The sequence below is a fragment of the Vulpes vulpes genome, chromosome 3 (assembly GCF_048418805.1).
Source record: "Vulpes vulpes isolate BD-2025 chromosome 3, VulVul3, whole genome shotgun sequence".
Taxonomy (NCBI): Eukaryota; Metazoa; Chordata; class Mammalia; order Carnivora; family Canidae; genus Vulpes; species Vulpes vulpes.
Window position 1 is genome coordinate 96,131,565 of NC_132782.1, and position 22,381 is coordinate 96,153,945.

The following is a 22,381-nucleotide window of genomic DNA, read 5'->3' on the forward strand; positions in this document are numbered from 1 at the left end:
CCTCCATGGATACATGATCTCTGTTCTAAGTTTAGGGATTTCTCCTTACCTCTGCTACTCTTCTTTAGTGGTCCCCTTACCTCTCACTAGCCAAACCCTTATACACTAATAATTCTTTATATTTATATCAAACCTGTCTGTTCAAATCACTGTGTAGTCCATTCTCCTGCAGGGACTCAAACTGATAGGATAACTCTACCACCTATGAAGCAACCGGCAAGAAAGCTGGAAATCAGCTTTTATCACATGCTCTTCCCCCATCTCTACAATGAACTGGTTCAGACTGGTTATCAATTTTTGTTGATTCTAATTCCTTCATCTCCACTGAATTAAGAATCTTCTCACCTACTGTGACTTGGTTTAGAGCTCTGAAATATTCACTGGCTACTACAACAAATCTAGAACCACTTTTGGTATCTATCTTGTCAGTCCTCTGCTGCCAATCTTTTCTGTTCTAAGATCTTTTCAACCTATAGCCATAGTTTTTTTAAAAAACATAAATCCCACTCATGTCATTCTCCTGATTAAAATTACTTAATCCCCTACTTTGATAATGAAATTCAAACCCCAGCTCCTCATGATTTAGCACCTGCCTCGTTTTCTATTACCTTCCACTAGTCAAACCTTCTCTAATCACCGTACCACACCACAATCAATTTCTTCTACTGCATGGAACAACTTCCATTTCTCTGGCATGGTTCAGGCTGTCTTTGTCGTAAAATCTGGGCCTTTGCATCTGCTGCTTCCTAAATTACCAAGCCTCTATCACTCAACCTGGATAACTCGTTCTTGACAGGATGAGATCTGAGGTAGCCACAGACTAAAATCACCATGACCTTAGTTAGACGTGCACAGTGATTTGTACTTAGAAGGCAGTATGTGGCACTCATAAACTATAGCACCCTAGTGTATGCTGAGATAGGAATACTGTGATAGGAACCCAGGTCTCCCCTTGCCTGGTCCAGGTCAGTGCTCACTTAGAAGGATCACGTCACCGATATATTTGTCCATCAATGATGGATACACACCCAAACTGATTTAACTTTTTCTTACCTCCGGAAAGATCCATCTTATTGCTCTGTACATTTTCTTCGGGTGAGTCTCTCTGAAGCAAGAAAACACATTGTGTTAGCGGGCCTTGACTTATTAATGAAAATAAAAATGAAAATTTTTACTTTATTTCAGTATTTGTCAAAAATCAAATGGACCGCAAAACTCTTTTCACTGCCTAATAAGAAAATTTTAAAAATAAGATATGTGATTAATGTTTTTAGCTAAAAGTGTAAAAAGACAGAAAGCTTCATGGCCAATTTTACTCTAACCTCCAGCATATACATAAAGACTCAAAGATAATTTGTTAAGAAAACAAAAAACTCATGTTAGGGTAAATTTACAAACCATCACTCAAAGAAGGGCTGCTATAAAAATACACTTACCGAAAAACTGATATTTGAAAACTGTTTAACGAATGGATTTATCCATGCTTCTTCTTGTTTGTTTCCACCTTTCATGGTTCCCTTTGCAAAACAAAAGAGTAGAAAGCTGCCATGGCTACCTCTATTGATCTAGGTACAGTGATGGATTAATAAAACTTCAAGACAATTCCCAATTCTCATCTTTAGCCAATTAATTTCTCCTCCAACCAACTTTTAGCAGAGTTGTTAACAATTACAAATCAACTTATTTAATTTTCAACTTCCTTTGCTCCAGTCCTCTGGTATAGCTGTAACGTACAGAGAAATCTCTAACAGCAAGCAGTCAGAAGGAAAAGACGGAAGCAAAGGGCCTTGATGATCCACAAAAAGAAAAAAAAAGGTCCTCACAATAACGGAGAACTGCTCATCACACAATTTCCAGTTTACAACTGGACTATGTTCTAAGAGCTTAATTATAACCTCGATTTGTGGCATTCTCATACCACACCAAAGTAAAAGTACTCGTTAGGTTCCTCAGGTTAGTCCAAAGAAACCGACATAACCCACGGTTTAACTACGCTATGTGCAGTGTACTGAAAAACTACATTAAAAAAAAAAAACTATTTTAAAATTTCAATTTGTGTCACTGAGAACACAGTACTCCAATGGCAGCTGAGCTGGGGGTTCCCCCCACCCCCCTCCACCTTGGTGCCAGTGCCGTAGTTGGCTGGGCACAGGCAGTACAGAAACGCCTTTGAGGCACACTCTCAAGGAACCACGAGCCTGGCTGTCGGGGAGGCTGGATGCCACAGGGACCAAGGTCTCCAATGAATATGAAGACCATGGGGCTGTTCTTGGTCTGACCTTAATTCCCCTTTCCCGTTGCTACCGCCTGTTCCTTCCGACTGTGGGACAGAACACAGTTTCACGATCCCCCCCAAGTGCAGGTCTCTGAAGCAAGCACCTAACCCTTGCCAAGGTTTCTGAAGTCCTCCTTGATTCCTCTGCCTCCCCCTGCCCTCTTGCCTAACTGGCTGCCAAAGCCTCTGTCCCTCTGATTTCGAAATGCCTCTCTACTCAGTCTCTTGCACTACACATCCACTCTGGTTTGCCAGTTCAAGCCCTCACTTCTCACCCGAATGAGTGCAGAAGCTTCCTGACTGAGACTCCCCCAACTCTGGTCTCTCCTCTGTGCCAATTATCTTTCATACCATCACTGGTTAGCTTTCTTTAAAGAAAGTAGTTTTTAAAAGCCCAAGGTCATGTTGCCTTCTATGCAATTTCATTGGCTCCATATCTTAGAATACTAAGTTCAAATTCTTTGGCATGGTATTGAAAATACTTTACAATCTAGCCTTAATTTAACTATAGAGCCAGATGTCCTATCACCTCTTTCAAAAATTCTCCACTTTAGTATGTCAGGCTACTCTTTCCCTTAGCATATCCCACCCGCAGGCATCTTCCAAACTCAAGTGGCCACTCCTTAGCGCTCTCCTACTGTCCCACACTAGACTCTGAGTTCCTCGAAGGTGCAGCTCATTTTCCTAGTGTTTCTGAACCCCCAGCACCAAGCACAGTACCTGGCACACAGCAGAGGCTAAATAAATGTTTGCAGTTGCTTTCTAAAAGATTTTTACTAGCAGAAACAAAGGAGAAAGAGTAAAAAGGCTACACACCCTTTCCCTTCTCCTTTTTTTGCCACTCAGACCCTGTAAGGAAAGACAAAGTCACAAAACAGCATGGTCCAGTGGGAAGAACACAGGGTTTGGAATTAGAAGACCTAAAATTAAGTCCTTGCTCTGTCACTAGTTATGCATCTTTGGGCAAGTCACCACCTTTGACAGTCTCAAATTCCTCATCGGTATTCTACCTCAGAAGGTCATGAGGATCAAATGGCTTATGTAAAATATGGGAAAGCATTTCATAAGCTATATGCAGTGGCAATAGGCAAATTCAGCCAAATGCAACATCTTTTTAAATGAAAATGGCAGGTCCTAGACTGAGAATCCCAGGATTAAAAGGGAGGGACCCTGGTGGCCAGCTAATGGAACTACTGGATATTTGACCTCTAAGATCCCGGGGGGTGGGGGTAGGGGGGTAGGGGCGGTGGGTTGGTGGCGCACACCAGTTTTCAAATAGAGTGAGGCGGAGAGAACCACCTGAGGGTCTGGGCACATATTTTGAAAATGGTCCCCAAGACAATCTGGCACCAGCATCCAAAACCACCTCTTAAGAGACAGTGCTCTACATCAGTGGTTCTCAGCTCTAGCTCTGCATCAGAGACATATGGGGTCCAATTTCCAAAACTACAGGAGGCCTGGGATATAGTAAGCTGTACCTGTAACAAATGCCATAGGATTCTGATGTACTCAACATGTTTGGGAATAAGATTTGTCCACATATCAGAGGAAAATCAAATGGCTCATTCCTAGGGATTTTTGTCACAGGACCTTTAGGGCTAGGGGAAGGGATACAGATGGGGGATGAAAAGGGAAGCCACTGATTCTGGGAAAAGGGGAGGGCTGGGGACTGCGGGTGAGGCGGAACTGGAGATGAACTGGCAGTGGGGATGGAAAGTCAACATGGAGATTTGCCCTTCTCTTCACCCCCACCGCTGCAAGCCCACCCTGGGGTGAGGGGCTGTCCCAGGCAGCACTGGTGGAGGGGGAGGAGGAGAGAAATCCCAAGCTGTAGCAGTGGGGAGAAAGGAAGTTCCTGCGGTCTTATGGCTTTCTAGGTGGCTGCCCATACAAAAGGCTATACCTAAGTTGGGGACTGCCTGGCCTGTACTCATTGCCATAAATGGGCAGGAAGAACATAAATTTCCTGAGGGTAAACTACCTTTGGAATTGAAAATTTCAAGGGCTTTGCCCTTGAAATGTTTACCTTCGATGACATTTTCTTTGTATATGGAGGCCAATTTAAAGATGAGTTAAGCTCTTGAGATGAATTACTATTCCACATTCCAATCTCTACATCCTCTTCCTCCTCCCAGCCAGTGGGGCGATTTCCAGGCAATGGCATATCATCACCACACCAGCCATCTTGCATAGATTTTGGCCCTGATTGTGATTTGTGATACAAAGAGAAACATGATTTAATCAAACAATTCTTTCTGGAGAACAAGCACTCATTATGGGGGTGGGGAATCTAGGAAAAACCCCACTTTTATTTCCCTTCACAAATCTACATGGTAGGAATCTATGTTTTATACTTGAAGTTTCCACTAAGCAAGATTTTTTTTTTTTTTTAAGTAATCTCTACACCCAACATGGACCCTGAACTCATGACCCTGAGAGAGCAAGAGTCTCACGCTCTACCACCTGAGTGAATCAGGTATGCCTGGGTGGCTCAGTCAGTTAAGTGTCCAACTTTTGATCAGGTCTTGATCAAGCCTCCCACTGGGCTCCCTTCTGGGTGTGGAGATTACTTTACAAAAAAAAAAAAAAAAAAAAGGAAGGAAGGAAAGGAAAGGAAAGGAAAGGAAAAAGGAAAAAGGAAAAAGGAAAGGAAAAGAAGTATCTCCCGTTCTTTTTACAAACAGACCATTCTTAAACATGGCCTTCTTGTTCAAACTCAACAATCTGTATGGCAACACACAGGGCAGAGAGGATCGAGGAAATTTCAAAGAATTCATTTTGATATATATTTTCAAAGAGAATGGCCAAAAAGTATTGCAAGTCATGAGCAGAAAGCATCTCAACTGGATACTCAGCTTTTGGAATTCCTATGGGGACCCCACATACAACTTATGGGATAGTAATGATGTTCATCTGAATGTTGAATCAGGTCTTTCCTGAACTTTTTTGATTTTCTGTATAATACTCAGGGAGTAATCTGGAACTGAGCCAGACAGTTTGGATATGCATCCACATTACTCTATATCCTGTCTCTAATGCTGGATAACATGAAAGTTGCTTGATTAGGTAATCTGATTTGGTAAAAGAGAACTTCGATTTGGTGAAGTAAATGCAAATCCTTATAGTTAACAGTTCTAAGAAAAGACAAGAACATCCAGAAAGCTAAAAAGAGCAAACAAAATTACAAATTCAAAGAAACAAACAGTAAAATCACATAGTAGGATACACAGATACATTTATCAATGATACAAACATTATCTGATTATTTAATTGTAGTCAACAAGAGATCACCACTGTGACAAAAGAGCCACCAGGAATTATCAATAACTTACCAGATTTGCTTAATGCTTGAGGACCAACAGAGCTGGAGCCCCACGTGGATGTGTTGGATGCTGCAGCAATGGGCTCCCCCCAGCTGGGACCACTGTCTATGGGTTTACCCCATGCTGAAGTACCATTATCCACAGTTGTGGCTGGAGTAGAAGGCTCCCCCCAGGGCTCACCCCAGCCTTTAGAAAGTGTGGGAAAAGAAGTCATCAGCACAAGGTAGGGTGGTGCAGGGCAATAAGGAGTACTCAGGGAACAAAAGATGAAGACGTTCATATTCACAGACTGAATAGTGATGCTGCAATGGGCATGGGCAAAGACAATGGCTTCTGTTTTATGCAAAGAAAACAAATCATTTCCCACATCATAATTTAACTACCGGTGTGAATTTTTTTTCCACCACCTATTTCATAATTGCCCTCCGGGTGTAGAGCAGACTTTTTTTTGAATGACCTTAATTATGGCAAGTCATCCTCCTTTGAAAATGAATTTAATTCCTGGAAAAGTCAAGTCAATATGAGGCAAACCTAGTAAATCCAAGCAGGTAATCAAGTTGGGCAACAGTGTACATAAACAATTTTTACCATAAGTGCAACCTTTCAACATCACTATTCTGGGGCAAAAAAAATTAACTACAATACCAACAATAAGTAGACATCCTACTTTTATACACACTGGACAACACTTCTTAAAAATCCTGAGGTATCAGGTTGTCCAATGTAAAGCCATAAACAATGTTCAAAAGAACTCAAACAGCCTTTTCCTCAGATGAATACCTTTTTCTTCTATGAATTAAATCCAAATACCATAAACTATCCTGGGGGAAAAAGAATTAGACGCTGAAAGGTTAGCTCATGAAAACATTCCTATCCCTCCAACGGGACTGCTTATTATTCCATTACCAAAGACAATGCATTCCAACGACACTTAATGAAAATGTCGTTGTCAAGATAATCTGCAGAGATAGGAATTAGCTCCTTGTTATGAGAGGGGGAATATGTGGGAATACACCAGAAAGGTATTATCAAATGTTTTGAGCACACAAACATACACACTGTATAACTAATAGACTTGGATTTCATGCCTACTTAAATAAATCCCTTCCAAGGCCAAATATAGCACAGGGTATTTAGAGAGTATTGTACTTGGATGCTGGTTTTCTTTCTGAGGATACTGTAATCAAATAACAAAACAAAATAAGTAACGACTTGACTCAGAAGAACTGAGAAGTGTAGAGCATCCCCAACAGATACCACTTTCCCAACTCTACCTTCTGCTGTCTTCCTAGCAGAGAACGGAGTGTGGGAGATTCACAACCAACATGGCCACAGACAGAGCTCGGTTCCTGATGTTAAACACCTTGCCTATTCTTTTCTTCACTAGAAGCTCCTCCTGGGTTGGGGGGAGGGGGGAAAGCCCTTTGTGCGCATATGCAAATACTGTTAAATCTTACAGCACCCGGTACACTGAAAGGAGGCTTACAATACTGTGAAACATTTTGTTAACACCATCAGACTCCATTAAATGAAAACTTACCAGAGCCACTGCCTGCTTCTTTGTTTGAGATGGCACCTGCAGATGGTAGCAACTGGTGTACCTGTGCTTGCTGGTCTGAACGGCTGCTGCCATTTGGGACATTTTTGTTCCACATGTTCACATTTTTGTAGTTGTATTTGCTCGGATCTCCCCAAGCTGAAGTTCCGTCATCGATCTCCATTTTGCGACGTATGGATTCTGGGGATGGTTCCTCCCAGCCTGTGGGCTCTTCTTCTTTTGTTGGGGCTGGTATAGGTCCTCCCAGCCAGCCTGTACCAGGAGGTTTGCCTGTTGCTGGTGGGATTCCCCAAGACCCGACAATGTCTTGTTGCTTGTTCCAGTCTGGAGAACTGACTGGCTTTGACGAATCTCCCCAACCTAGAGACTGATTAGACTTTGGAGGATCTCCCCATCCCTGGGAAGGATTAGGTTTAGAAGATTCATCCCATCCTGACGAATTATTTGGATTTATGTTATTTCCCCAAGAAAAAGAACTAGTTTTACCAAGTTCATTCCAACCAGAAACAGACCTGTCACTGTCACTACCTCCTGAGCTAGATTTCTTATTAGCCTCACCCCAATGGTTACTCCTTGACGTTTCTCCCCAGTTATCACTGGCAGAAACGGACCACCCTTGGCTTGATTTCTGTCCATCACCCCATCCCTGTTTGCTCTTTTGCGAATCATTCCATGCGGACTTCTCTTCTTTGCTGTTCCCCCACTGATTGCTCTTGACCATTCCTGTAGCAGCAGCGTCATCTTCCCATCCCCCCTGGCAGCTTGAGCCTTTGGAATCTCCCCACCTCAGAGCAGGTTTGGGATCTCCCCACCCCGATACAGATGAGGTATCATTACTAGTAGGGCTAGTCTTATCTGTACATGCCCCTGAGTTAAAAGTCTGTGTTGCAGAGCTTCCCCAGGCCTCTGTCCCATTGTCAGTCTTTCTTTCCCCTCTAGGTGACGTTTCCGTATCCCAGGCAGTATTCTGCTTAATAGGAGTCTGTCCCCAACCAGAGTTGGAGAGGACACGTGGATCCAAGTCAGTTCTGTTTACGATGCTTTGGAGTAATGTGTGCTGATCAATTTTTCTCCGATCTCTACTCTGATTTTCCCCAGTTGCTTTCTCCTCGAGGCGTCCAGTGCTTTCTGTACTACCTTCACTCTCCACTGTACTTCCTGTTTTGGCCCACACGCTGTTCTGCTCAGTTGTCTGAGATGCAGCAGAAGCCTGATCCTCTTCCTCAGTAGATTTCCAACCATTTGTAAACTTCTTACCATTGCCATTTGCACTGTCATTGGAATGCTGATTGCTAGGCAGTTTGCTCCACTCCACGCTGGGTATATTAGTGCCAGTGTTTTGTGCAGGAGTTCCCCATCCTCGTCGACTTCCTCCAGAATTTGCACCATTTCCACTTCCCCACGATGCACTCTGGGAATTCGCTGCCCCAGACTCCCACACACCTCCTTTATTTGTGTTCACTTGAAAGTTAGTGCCCATAGGCCCATTTATGCCAGGCTGCATTAGAGTTGCATTCACAGTGTCACCATTAGCTTGGCCGTTAGGGCTCGAACATTTGTCTCCAGAGTAATTAGAACCATAGGCACCCCACGTAGTACCGTAAGAGCCTCCACTTTTTGGCTCTCCATTGCTAAGATGAGAAAGGGAAGTGCCATTCATAACCGATGGAGCCTGTATCTGAGGATGATTCATTGTGCTCACACGCCAGGCCCCTGTATTACTAGGCAGTTCGTTATTCTGTACTGAACCGGAGTTTGGTAAACTAGAGGTCATAAAGTTAGTAGTGTTATTTGGTCCAGTCATCTCAGTGGTAATATTCTGAGGTTGACCACTGAATGAAACCTTCTGTGTACCACTTACTTCAGATTCACAAGTTTCCTGAAGGCTTCCCCAGGTACCATGGGTGGAAGAACCACCCACTTTAGAGTTAATACTCTGATTGTTAGGCATCTGGCCTATGGTACTACACTGAATATTGATGCCAGAACTACCGCTCCCTACAGGCCCTTTGAGGGCAAGTCCGTTGTTGTCTAATACTGGCCAGGCACCATGGTTGCTAGCTGAATTCAAAGTGCTTGGATTTAACCCTCCATTTGATGAAGAACTTACAGTGCCCCAAGCATTCATTCTATTGTTGCTACTTTCTGATTTGCTTTCAGGAGCATCCACAGAGACCTGACATGTGCTTATTATGGCTCCATGGGAAAAACCCCATGGCCCAGGACTACTTCCATGGCCCACATTATTGCTGCTGCTACCAACCACAAACTTGTTTTGGGAACCAAGTCCAGTGCTATTCCGAAGGCCATCTTTTTCACCACCTGTGCTCCCTGAAGCCATGATAGTGATGTTTCTCTCTGATTCAGAACTGGAGGCAGAATCAGCATCCATACATTCTGAAGCCAACTCTGGATCACTGCCAGGGACTGAGGGCCATGCTTCTGTCTCAGGGGAGTCGTTTACAACAGCATTCTTACAATTTGTGCTAGAGTCACTCGGAGAAGACACAGGTCCCCGCTGTGAATTTTCATAATGGGATCCTGAAGTACTGTGGTTTATATCTAGAATAAAGGAAAAACACAAAAACTATGAAGCGTTTGGAAAGATGAGAAATATGTTATAAACATATGTGGTTCCTCGACATTAACAAAATTTGATACTTGGCAGTATGGTTACAAAGGCACTGATTATATCCCAGCCACCAACTTTCCTTATCTAGTCATCAATTCCACATGGGCAGGGTATTTTGCTGTTTTATTCACTGATGTTATCCTATGAGCCTAGGGCAGTACCTGGAACACAAGAGTCCCTCTCATTAGGGATCTGCTGCTGAATGAACAAACTATTACTTATCAGCAAGTAGAAGAATTTTAGTGTCAGGAAGAATAGGTTGTAGTAATGTATTAGGATAATGAAGCAACCCAGGCCTAGAGGCCTGACGTGGGAAAAAAAAGGGGGGGCTGGGAAGGAGATGGGTAAGGACAAAGGAGCAGGACAAACTTGACTAAATGTATTAGAAACATATGAGAAATCCTTTCCTGTCTTTCCTTTCTTAGAGGAGCTTTTTCACACAACGGTTTTGGGTATTAGAACAAGTTTATAAAAATTACAAAGCCTTTCTTTCCCATTTTATTTCCATTTCATTAGTGTTTATGTTCAACCTGAAATACTGCATGCAAGTGCAAATATTTTTAGTTGCATTCTCCTTCATAAAAATTTAATTTACCTTCATAGCCGTATTTTTCAGGAGATCACAGAATTATGATGATTAAAAAAATCAAGTGCTGACACTGAAAATCATTAATGATCAGTCATAGAATCCTATAATCTTGGACTCACCGCTATACATTATCATCTAGTTATCTTCCTGCAGGTAGAGGGCAGGCAGTTCTCATGCTTCTAATACTTCCCCAGATTCATTCCTCTCATTCGGTTTAAGGATCTGGTAGTTAAAACTTCCTCAGGGATATTAACCTGCATAAGATGTCTGCATTTAGACTGTCTTTAGGGGGTTGCTTATGTTGTAGTTTTCAACTAGAGTAGTACTCAGAATCCTACGTAGTGCTTTTAAATAACATACATGTTCAAATCACATCCTCACATCTCAGACCTAATAAACCAACTGCTAGGAGTTGCAAGCCTAGAAAACAAATGTAACTCACTACCAATGTACTGCAAATATAGAAAATCAGGTTCATCTTGCATCATTTTCTCTCAAAGCACAATCATCAAACATCAAAAAACTAGGAGTTAGAAAGAAGAGCAGAAAAAAGACTAAAGAGAGACTAAAAGCGTATACATAATTCACCAATTACATGAATCTTAAAGTTCCGTAAGAAACTCTTATCTCCACTCCCAGTTTGGGAATCATTTTTTTAAGCTGTCAAATGAAGTTTGTCATCATCTTTCAGTGCCCATGAGAAGCATTTTCCTCATGAAACACAGGATATCGAACAGTTTGTCTCATGGGGTAAAAACAAACCAATATATCAACACCGGCACCAGCAGTATCATCAATCAGGACCACGGATCATGTGTTTTCTCTGCATTTTTGTCACTGACTCCTTGAAACAACCCTAAAGCACAGGATACTACTTTTACTTTGTAGCTGGGAAAATAAATGAAGGCCCAGAGGCTAAGTTACAGAAAATCAGGTGAGGAAAGCAGGATTCAGCATTGAGTAATAAAGCAAGGTGGCTAAGTACATTGCTGGAACTCTAGAGACACCAAGACTCAAGTCTGGGCTCTCTGCAGCAGTTGTATGACCAAATTTGCACAACAGGGAGACAGACAGTACCTCTTTACCCAGCTGTTAACTATACTGTCCTATGTGAAGTATTTAGTTCAGTGCCAGCTTCAAAGAAATGCTCCACCAGTGGCAGTTTGGTATAGTGATTAAGAGCACAACTTTGTAGCCAGACTGCTTGGGCTTAAAAGCTGCTGTCATTTCCTAGTTATATGATCACAGGCAAGATCCTCAATCTTTCTGTATCTTAGTTTCCTCATCTGTAAAGTGAGAACAGTAATAGCACTTGTCTCAAACAGAATACTAACTCCTGGATCATTCCCCCACAGATGCCTATTCCTAAAGGAGAAAAAAAATTCTGCTTCTTTACTGGTTTTCTTCCTCTCAGTAAGTTTCCTAAAACCTAAGATTTATCCTTGCTTGCTTACTGTGCATGGCAAATCCCAACCACCACTGAACCCCAAATCCATCCACTTTTCTCCAGATCTAACAACCAAGCCACCATCACCATCATCAGCACCTCAAAGACGTCAAGTAAAAGTACTTGTTGCCCATTATTTGTTTTTTCACATGTATGTGTATTTCTTGCCGCTTCCACAGAGCAAGCATAAGAAAGGAAGATTGAGAATGTTCGACAAAACCACCTAGGCTGAACACAAAAGGACAGACCTAGAATTTAACAGTGCAGCAGCAGAAGCATTCCCATACTGACAGGAAAAGGCAAGGTACTTGGCATCAACACTAATGCTCAGCCTTGCGCTGGGAGTACTGACCAATGAAAGAGGACCCAGAAATAAAGGGTAAAGATAGTGGAAAAGAAACAAAAGAAGCTAACATGTATGAAGCAATAGTTTTCCTATATACCAGAAGTAGTTGACAAGAAAATATAATTGAGAAAAGATCCCAACTCTAACAGCCACAAAAATCACAAAGCAACTTAGAATATGGCTAACAGAAATATTTAAAGTTATATGTGATTGCGTTTTATTGTAGGCCACAGAAGACAACTTGATTAAGTATAGAAACTTGTTCCTGAATAGGAAGACAGAATAATATTATTTCTTAAAGTGTAATTCAATTATAAGAAATTACTAACAGGAGTCTGTAGCATGGATAAAGTGACTTAAAAATTCATATAAAACATGAGAGGATGAAAAAGAAAATCTCAACAGTGGGATGGGGGCAGGGGGAAGCTGTAGGGTCACGCAATAGCTAACAAGTGCTGCACTGCCAGAGTAACTAAGCTTCAGCTGCATGGCATGAGTAAGCCAGGGAGAGACCCAAGTATTTATCAAATGTTAGTATTTTAAATCAGTAGGAGAGAAGGAATAATTCGATACTTTAAAAAGATTTCTTAAAATCAGACTATTTATCAAAAATAATCTCATCTGATTGTGTTAAAAGATGAAACCAAAAAGTTATCAGTGAATGAGAATTTTTTATACCTAAAAGCAAAGAAACCACAAAAAGAAAGGATATAGATTTGATTACTTACCCAAAATGTGAAGTCATTTTATGTCAGAATACATCAAAAGCAAGGAAGCAAGCAAAACCCCCAGCAAACAGCAGGATCCATTTTGCAAACCAAACTTTATCTAACCTTTAATGTTAGTAAAAATTTCTCTCAGAATCTGGTCATAACCTAGTTCAGAGGAGGCAGGGGCAGGTGGTCCAAATTTGTCTTTTGCTATATATTCCTATGTATTTTAGGAAAATGAAAGACATCATCTCACCATTGATAAGCTAAAATTTCATTTTTAATCTGAAAACTACTTGATACTTAAAAAAAAAAAAAAAAAACACCCAAAATTCAAAAACCGTGTTTCAGCCAAGGACCTTTTGGTTATGAAAAACATGTAGCTCAGATAGAGGTGGGGACATCCCAGTCCAACTAAAACTGTGAAAAGAACAGGACTCCTCAGCAATCGAAACTAGTATGTCTCACAGAGACACAGACTCTTTCAGAACTGGGAGAGGTGAAAATTTTAATGTTTCCCTTACAGACAGGAAGCTAAAACCCATCATCACAAATGATCCAGAGGATAAACGCAATTATTAACAATTATTAACAATCCTGTTAAGTTTTTCCAGGAAATAGTGAGAAAAAGTAGACTGTGAAGCCCCATGCTGGTGGGAGGAAAGGGAGACAGCTGAGTTTTACTGAGCGTGATGCAAAATAGAAATTTTTACAGACTGCACTGATATTAGGCAAATGAAGATCTGGAAGACTGAGCATTGCCAAAGAGCACTGGAAATCCAAAATAATACCACAAGCTCCTATTTTCACACAAAATTACCTGAGGAGAACTGGGGACAGCTCCAGCACCACACGTCAAAACAATAGTGCATTTCTATAGCACCTATTCACAAAGATCAAAGAGGGTATGTGGGGGCAGAGCAAAGACTGGCTATAATTCAAGTGATTTGTAAAGAAACAGTATCATCTGCTCAGGAATAATTTATATTCAGGAAAATTCATTTATTTTTCTTATTAAATATACAGCATTTAAGAAAAATAAACACGTGCCTTCTGCCTTGAAGGCTTTCATTCTCACCAGAAGGGGAAAGTCCTTCAGAAGTAAATGTACTTTGGTTTTAGAGTAATTCTGGGGAAGTATGACACAGTATCACTTGGGAATATGAGAGAACCTGACATGCACAGTTTCAAACAGCACTCAGTGACAAAGTTCAAAATGTTTCTTTTGGTTATTCTGCCTCTAGCCCAGGGGCTGGCAAACTCTTTCTGTAAAGGTCCAATTAGTGAATATCTTTAAGTTTTGCCAGCCAGATGGTCTCTGTGGCAACTACTGTGCCATTGTAGCCTGAAAGCAGCCGGAGCTAACATGTAAATGAATGGGCATGGCAGACTTCCAACAGGACCTGACTGAAATGGGCTGCAAACCGTCCTCTGTTCTAGATAAAGATGACAAATGCAATACTACCATCCAAATGTGATGCATGGATCATGACTGGTCTCTGGTTTGAGAGATGAGGTGAAGGTGTTCGGGAGACAGCCATAAAAGACAATCTAGGGGCTGCTGCTTTAGACCGAATGGCGAGTGCCTTCGGCCAGTGGTGATGCCTGAGCACACAAGAGAGGAGGGCTGAGAGACATTTAGAGTTGAAATCAGCAGGACATGGGAAACCAGTCGCCTGGGAGACATGGAGATGGCAAACATGATTTTAAGATTTCTAGATGGGAGGTGATGGGTGTGCTAACTCTTGAGCAACAGAACCCAGAAAGACATGCTGGCAGGACGAGGAGTTCAATTTTGGATGTGTGGAGTTTGAGGGGCCCAACATCAGCTGAAGACATGTGGAAGCAATGAATCTAAAACTGAGGAGAGATCTGAAGCAGTCATGGGAGAGAATAAAATCTGAAAACTAGTTGAGTAAAAGAACAAGAATGGTGCTCGCTTTGGCAGCACATATACTAAAATTGGAACGATACAGAGATTAGCATGGCTCCTGTGCAAGGACTACACGCAAATTCGTGAAGCGTTCTATATTTTTAGCCCCAGTGGCTCAGCAGTTTAGCACCGCCTTCAGTCCAGGGTGTGATCCTGGAGACCTGGGACTCAGTCCCACGTCAGGCTTCCTGCACGGAGCCTTCTCTGCCTCTCTCTGTGTCTCTCTCATGAATAAATAAATAAAATCTTAAAAAAAAAAAAAAAAGAAAGAAAAGAACAAGAATGAAAGAGCTTTACGGAAGAGGAAGTGAACAATAAAAAAAAGTAGGTATCAGGGGTCTGCAGCGGAAACAAGATGACGAAGGGGACGTCATCGTTCGGAAAGCGTCGCAATAAGACGCACACGTTGTGCTGCCGCTGTGTCTCTAAGGCCTACCACCTTCAGAAGTCCACCTGCGGCAAGTGTGGCTACCCTGCCAAGCGGAAGAGAAAGTACAACTGGAGTGCCAAGGCTAAAAGACGGAATACCACTGGGACCGGTCGAATGAGGCACCTAAAAATTGTATACCGCAGATTCAGGCATGGATTCCGTGAAGGAATGACACCTAAGCCCAAGAGGGCAGCTGTTGCAGCATCCAGTTCATCTTAAGAATTTCAACGATTAGTCAAAATAAACGTTCTGGTTTTAAAAAGTGAAAAAAAAAAAAAAAAAGTAGGTATCTATAACAATGAAAAAGGAAAAGTCTGTTACCACAGCTACATGTGAAAATCACTAAGCTTGGATTTGACATTCAGAAAACCAATGACCTTAGTAAGAGCTATTTTAGTCAAGTGAGCAGGAGCCAGATTACAGAGGACTGAAGTCATGCATTAGAGACTACAGACTACTCTGTAAGAAGGGGAAGGAGAGAAAGTCTACATGTCCTAGAGACTGGGGGTTTAAAAAATTTTTTAAAAGATGACACAAGCTTAACTATGTTTATAGACTAGGGGGAAAGGGTACCAGTAAAGAGCAAGAAGTGCAAATTCCACGACATCAAGGATGGATACCACATTGAAAAGACAGTAAAGAGCACAGATGGAGGATGGTATTTTCATCTTTAAATGTCTCTGGAAGGGCATCTAGGTGGCTCAGTTGGTTGAGCATCTGTTTTCAGCTCAGGTCATGGTCCCAGGGTCCTGGGATCGAGCCCCCCACATCAGGCTCCCTGCTGAGCAGGGAGTCTGCTTCTCCCTCTGCTCCACCCACCCACCCCACTCATGCTTGCTTTCTTTCTCTGGAATAAATGAAATCTTAAAAAGGATTGAGGTACTGATAATATGGATAAAAACTTTTTATTTATTTTTTCATTAAAAAGGCCATTTCTTGGTCATTTATCATTCTAGCTCAACTCTCCCAGAGATTGCCTAAAAAGAAAAATTCAAATGTAGTAAAGGCTGTAAAGAGTAATAGAGACAAAACCCACATACCCCCTCCCTTAAATAACTAGTATAGAAAACTCCTGTGTACCCCTTCTCTGATCACATCTCCTTCCTTCCCCACTGGGTCACTAAGTGGTAATCACTCAAAATGCTCTATCTGAACTCATCCCTAAGCAATATAGAAGCTTTATATTTTATATAAATGCTATCATACTATAAACAAACAACGGCATTCTTGGGACAACTAATGGAAATTTGAACATAAACTACCTATTACAGGATCTGCTTAATGTGTCCCCCTTTTGCCTAGGAATGGATTGTGGTATCATGATTGTATAGGAGACCATCCTTATTCTCAGGGAATTTCCAGTATTAAAGGTGAAGTATACTGAATGTGCATATGTATGCATACGTATGTACATATGATGGGGAAGGTGTACATGTCTGGTCGAAGAGGAAGGTGAGGGTAAGGGTGGAAAGGAGGCATGCATTTGAAGACGGGAAAACATAAACAACTGCTGGATCTGGGCGCAGGGTATATGGGTATTTTTTCTCTATTAACTTTTCGGAACGCATGCCAGTTGGATGATAAAATGTGAGCTGGAACACACGGGTCCACAAGAACAACACTGCCAAATGAGCACCCCCACATCCTCTATTACATAAAGACCTGTAAGTCCCCCAACTTCAGAGTTATTTGGGCACTATCAGAGCCGGATACCATGAGGCTCTAGGAAATCAATTGCAGGAGAGAAGTCTCAGTGTTGAATGAAAGCATCACTAGGGGTCTAAGGCATAGCTACAGACTGGCCACTGAGCCCGAAAAGCCAGCTGGTTTGACCAGGGCAGGTCTCTAAAGGCTTGTAAGGTACCTAGGCAGGATACAAAGTCACTACATTTACCCCAGTTCCTGTCACTCCTTTTCATCTTCTACCTCACTTACCTGCTAGCCTGAGAAAGTGCGTGGCTTAGGATCTCTGATTTATAAAGTACCTCTTCTCATCCCGGGACTATCCCTGCTCCCTGACTGCACTGAATGAATGAGAACTGAATTATGTGAGGACAAGGGAGGAGCATCCAACACACTGCACCTCTCATTTTTATCATGAAAACTTTAAGTATCTGTGTATGTATTTATTGTATGTTATTGACCTACATATCAAACCTACTCCATTCATTAACTGTATTTGTTCCGGAAACAAGTGAAACACAGATACAAAAATAAAAAGTTAAGATTACATTCACATAGCTCTGAACTACCTGTGGTTCACAACATACAACTTTTGTGTTTGTGGACTCTTGATCACGCTTTTTATAATGGATACTACACTGCTCTTCACTGATCCATAACCTGTAAGAGGAGGACTGAATGTGTTAATTCAGTGTGTGTGTGTCTAAGGAGCACCCTGTTAGAGTCAGTCACTGGATCACTATTGTCATTACTGTTGTAAATCACCCTCAGAGGCCGGGGCAGACATAACAGTCTAAGAAGAAGACTTCCCTAGTTCATAGACATCCATTGGTCTCTTAGGTGGCTAAAGTTGCTACTACTCCTAGCAGCATCTACACAGATATTTTAAGTTAAATATGTGGCATATGCTGGAAAGTGGAGATTCACAAATTTTTTTTTAAAAAGACAAAAACAAAAATCTAGTTTTTCTGCAGTGCTCTGCCTTCGTCACCCACATTAATTCTGGACATCAGCCAGACTGCTGCATTCTCCTGGCTTCATTCCCCACCTCCACATGAATGCAGTGTCCCTTCATAAAGTCCTCTGAGAAACAAGCAGGGCATTTGTACTTTTCAGCCTTTGTTGAAGACTTCTTCCTATGCTCACATAGGCCTTCTTTTTATCTGAATGCACATCTCTAATATTTTTGGGATTTCTGACCCTAACCATTTTTGATAAACATTTTTACACTATTTTTCATTTCAAAACCAGCTCTCTTTCATTTCCCAAATTAAAAGTGGTACTCAACATACCACTTTCTAAATTTATGAGCCCATTTCCCTGGTCATTTTGTTAAGTGTAATAACCACCATTGTTTAGCTCTTAATAAGTATTCAAGCATTCACTGTGTGAATAACCTCTCCTAAGGCTTCGATCACATTTTTAAAATACATGCCCATGACCAACTACATCATCTGCTTCCAGGCTGATTTCTTGGATGAACTTCAAATTAACTGCTTGGTGCTATATGTAATATATCTAAACCAGAGTCTTCTTCCTGAAAAGTACAGGTCCTTTCGTAAAAGTTTGGGGGAAGATAATTCATTCAGTACCTAAATGTCAGGCACTAACAACCATGCTTAAACACTCACATAATTTAATCCTCAAAGCAACCATATAGGTTGCGCACTAATGTCCATACTTTATAGCTTAGAGAGGGCTGAGGTAAATTAAGCGATTTGGCCAATCTCATACAAGGTAATAAGTGATGACGAGTGTAGTATTAATTCAGGGTGATACTGAGTTTGTATCCTGTCCAATAATAATGTACTGCTCTGATTATCTATGCTAGAGAAATCACATTCATGTCCTCTTCCTCCTTACCTACCACATCCAGTATGCTGCCAAAGTACAGCAAGGCTGTTACAAACCCAGCTCTGGAATCAGACAGATCTTGATGTAACGCCAGCTCTGCTACTTATTAGCTGTGAAGTACCATAATCTAAAGGACAGAGGAGTCCTTGATATATTTAAGAGAGCAGAGACAGAAAGTAATTCTTGCTGGGACAGTTAGCAAAGGCTAGTCAGATGAGATGCAGACCCACAGAGCAATAAAGTAACATGCCCAAGGGCAGAGACGCTGGTATGTATGGAACTAGGATTTAAAAACCTGGTCCATTTGGCTCTAGAAACTTTGTTCATAACCAGTATATGCTAGTGTTTTCATGCGTGGGAACCTTGATTCTATGTGGCTTGTAGTAAATGCTTCAAAATAGTTTGATAAATGAATGGACAAACAAAACATTAGAACCTATCAGAACATACTGCAACAAATTGGCCTCTGAGAAAACCATAATCACATACATTTTCTCCCTCCCCATCATTACTGAACTCAGAAAGGCCCTTCTGTGGCAATCACTGAGTACCATGTGCTATGTGAATACCATTTCCGCAAGCAACAATCTTTCTCTGGCACAGAGTAACTGAGTGATCATGGGCAAGTTATCGAATGTCCTGGTGCCTCAGTTTCCTCTACTGAAAAGTGAGGATAACAATTTATGCTTCACAGGGCTGCTGAGGATTAACTGCAATAATATGTACAACTGCTTAACACATATACTGAGGGGGAGGTGAGGGGTGCTTAATTTTAAGTGTAGATTTATTGATTTAAGCTTTTATAAATTGCTTGTGAAAATGGGTAGAACCTGGAGGGAGGGTGATTAAAATAATCATTTAAAAAGTAGAATGGGCAGTCAGTTTATAGGAAACATTTAAGGATTCCCGATTGGTAACTTCCTGCACGGAACTCTAATTTTGCAACGCAGATACTGATGGACACAAATACATCCCCAACAAGCCATGAATGTATCAACTTGCTGTGCTAATGAGGACAGTTGGAGTCTCGTAAGAAATGCCTTCTCTCACCTGACTGGTTTTTGCTGTTCTGCACCTCTCCGTTATTTTGTGGCTGTTGATTTGTTAAAGCACTGCTTTCTGACTGGCTGCTTAACACTTTAACAGCAGATCCCAGGTTTGCTGCTATGACAGGAAAATGCTGACCCCTCTTTAGAAGCTGTTTGTGTTCCTGGTGGCGAAATCGTGGTGGTACTTCCCGAGGATACCGAGGCAAGGCCTGTGCTGGCTGCGGCTGCTGCTGTGGCGGCTGCGGTGGCTGCTGCGGCGGCTGCTGTGGCTGCTGTGGCGGCTGTGGCTGCTGCTGCTGCTGCGGATTGTTGGCTGTGGCTCGCTTGGCATTATTATTAGTGCTGGTTGCTGTGGAAGTGCCGTTATTAGAGTTGGCAGGCTGAGGCTGGCTTACACTGGGCTTTATCTGTTCTGGCACTAATCCCAACAAAAGAAAAGGGGTGGAAAAGATTAGCCAGTAAAGTGTACCTCCACAGTAAGCCATCTAAGTAAAAAGGCACTACGAAAAACAACCCTAAAGGAACAGAAAGTTCAAGCGTGCGAGGATATCCTCATTCACAGGCTCAGGTTTTCTTAGGAGAGAGTTCAATTTTACTTCTGCAACTACTCCTCCAACAAGGGGACGGACACCATCGGCATCCCCTGGCTTGTATGACAGCTCCTGCGCACCAGCTTTGGCCCGTATTATTTCAATCAGAGAACAAACACTGATTGTATAACTATGGAACTCACAACAGCTCAAAGAGCAAATGTGGGGAATCAAATTTTGGTTATCCTAAAAGAACCCTCAATTCCCTGTAAACTATTCTTTATCTGCCTCATTTTCAAAGTGTTTGGTCCCTATTCTTCATCTCTGAAAGACAACACAAGAACAGATAGAAAAGGTAGAAAACAATCTGACAGGTTCTTTACAAAAAGGCAAAGTTCACAGGATTTGTTGTGGTTAAAAGGTAAAGTCTGAATCAAATAAGACAAACTCAGAATGGAGAAGTAAATACAAAGATTATAGAATGAAATCTATAAAACTAATCAAAACTGGAGAAATAATGTAGATCCCCTGTCTTAAGCAAATCTGAGAAACAGACATTTGTCTACTGTATGAACAATGTGCGATCATAAACAATGGATTTCTAGACTCTTAAAAGAGATCAAATAAGTAAACAAACTAACGCAAATGCCTTAATCTGGTAAAGATACACCCAATCTCTAAAACTACAGAGACAGTATGGTATATGAACTTTTGGTGCCAGATGGACCCAGGTTTTAATCCCAGTGCTGCCTTTACTAAGTTTTGTGTCTTTGGGCAAGGTGTATATACCAGACTGAGCCTATGGTCTCCTCTATAAAGTGGAGATAAGGAGATAACACCTATACCTTGCAAGGCTATCCTAAAGTTAAATATGTTACCACTTACAGAGTACCAAATACAAAGCTAGATGAATAGTGGGCATTTTTTAATGACTGGCACAATACCACCTTACACTTTCGTAATAGTTGAACATTTCTGTGAGAGTTTGATGCATCTTTACAGATGCCACTGTCAGATAAACAAAGTGAAACATCTCCATGTGACCAGTGAGGAGACTCAGAGAAAAAGCTGTTCAAGGGCTGAGAGCTCCAGGCCTGAAATTAGAATAGCCCACCACCAGAACTGGATTATCTCTGCGTCCTTCTCCTTGCCTGTACAGTACAGGCAGTTCTGGTCTGTACCCAGCACAATGTAAGAACCCAGTAAACAGAGCTATTCTGTGGGCCAAATAAAGGCAGTATTTGTCAAATGCTCACAATGTGCATGACACTGTGATAAAGGTGGTCACCAGTATTGCTTCTAGTAGCCACCCAAACCCTGACACCTCTCCCGGACCTACCCCTCCCACCCTTCCGCCCCCCCCCCCCCCCCCCCCCAATCCTTGCTCTAAAGGTCCCTTCACTTGGCAGTCTGGCCTCACTACCGCCTTCTTTCTCTGAGCCACTGGTGAAGTTAGTCTACATCATATCACTAATATATTGTTAATACATGATCTAGCCTCTTATTTTTTCAAATATGACTCTGATTTTTTCTAAAGCAATGCAAGCAAATTATCATTCAGGAGGAATTACATGAAAAATCAGACATTCTATCTACTACTTCGAATCCTTTCCATTCTTCTTGAAGGCAACTAAAAAGCTTCGTTTTAATAATTTGAGTCAAGTACGTTCTAGGTTTAATTACTTTATGAATGAAATTTTTATCTCCCAGATAATTTAATGTTCCCAGAAAGTACAAATAATGTATATTCCTTTTTAACAAGGAAAATGAGGCACTAGAATATTCTAAAGTACTTCTGAAATCAAAAAAAGATAAAGTACATGTAGCTATGAAATCATAAAGGACACAAAAACTCTAACTCAGCCTTTACATATTTAGTTTCAAGCTCAGCATGGTATCTGGCAATTGAATGTAACCTTATAATACTTAAAATACTATCCACAGCTAAAAATACAGGCTTGCCTGCCACTTTATTACTAGGAGGAAAAGAAAAGAGTATAATAAAGATTATAATAATTTTAA

At 41.5% G+C, this 22,381-nt stretch overlaps 1 protein-coding gene, 1 non-coding gene and 1 pseudogene across 51 annotated transcripts in view; 2 read left to right on the top strand and 1 right to left on the bottom strand.

Annotated features, from left to right (window-relative positions):
• Nucleotides 1-22,381, bottom strand: part of TNRC6A (trinucleotide repeat containing adaptor 6A) — a 207,413-nt gene that overhangs the window by 32,050 nt on the left and 152,982 nt on the right. For 27 of the 50 annotated variants that reach the window (XR_012000602.1, XR_012000601.1, XR_012000600.1 and 24 more), the window contains 7 exons: nt 19,831-20,247; nt 7,139-9,718; nt 5,608-5,784; nt 4,302-4,477; nt 3,092-3,124; nt 1,437-1,517; nt 1,054-1,105 (listed from right to left, as the gene is read on the bottom strand). Coding sequence is in view for 45 of the 50 variants with exons in the window: in XM_072753642.1 (XP_072609743.1) it covers nt 1,054-1,105; nt 1,437-1,517; nt 3,092-3,124; nt 4,302-4,477; nt 5,608-5,784; nt 7,139-9,718; nt 19,831-20,247 (3,516 nt within the window). In the remaining 5 variants the exon portion in view is untranslated. Of the gene's footprint in view, nt 1-1,053; nt 1,106-1,436; nt 1,518-3,091; nt 3,125-4,301; nt 4,478-5,607; nt 5,785-7,138; nt 9,719-10,496; nt 10,632-19,830; nt 20,248-22,381 lie in introns of those variants that run through there. The other 23 variants (XR_012000604.1, XM_072753650.1, XM_072753648.1 and 20 more) reach the window with 5 other exon arrangements.
• LOC140598301 (large ribosomal subunit protein eL37 pseudogene) lies at nt 12,583-15,829 on the top strand (annotated as a pseudogene).
• Nucleotides 14,813-14,916, top strand: LOC112908336 (U6 spliceosomal RNA). The gene has a single exon (XR_003232899.1). It is a non-coding gene; the product is annotated as a U6 spliceosomal RNA (small nuclear RNA).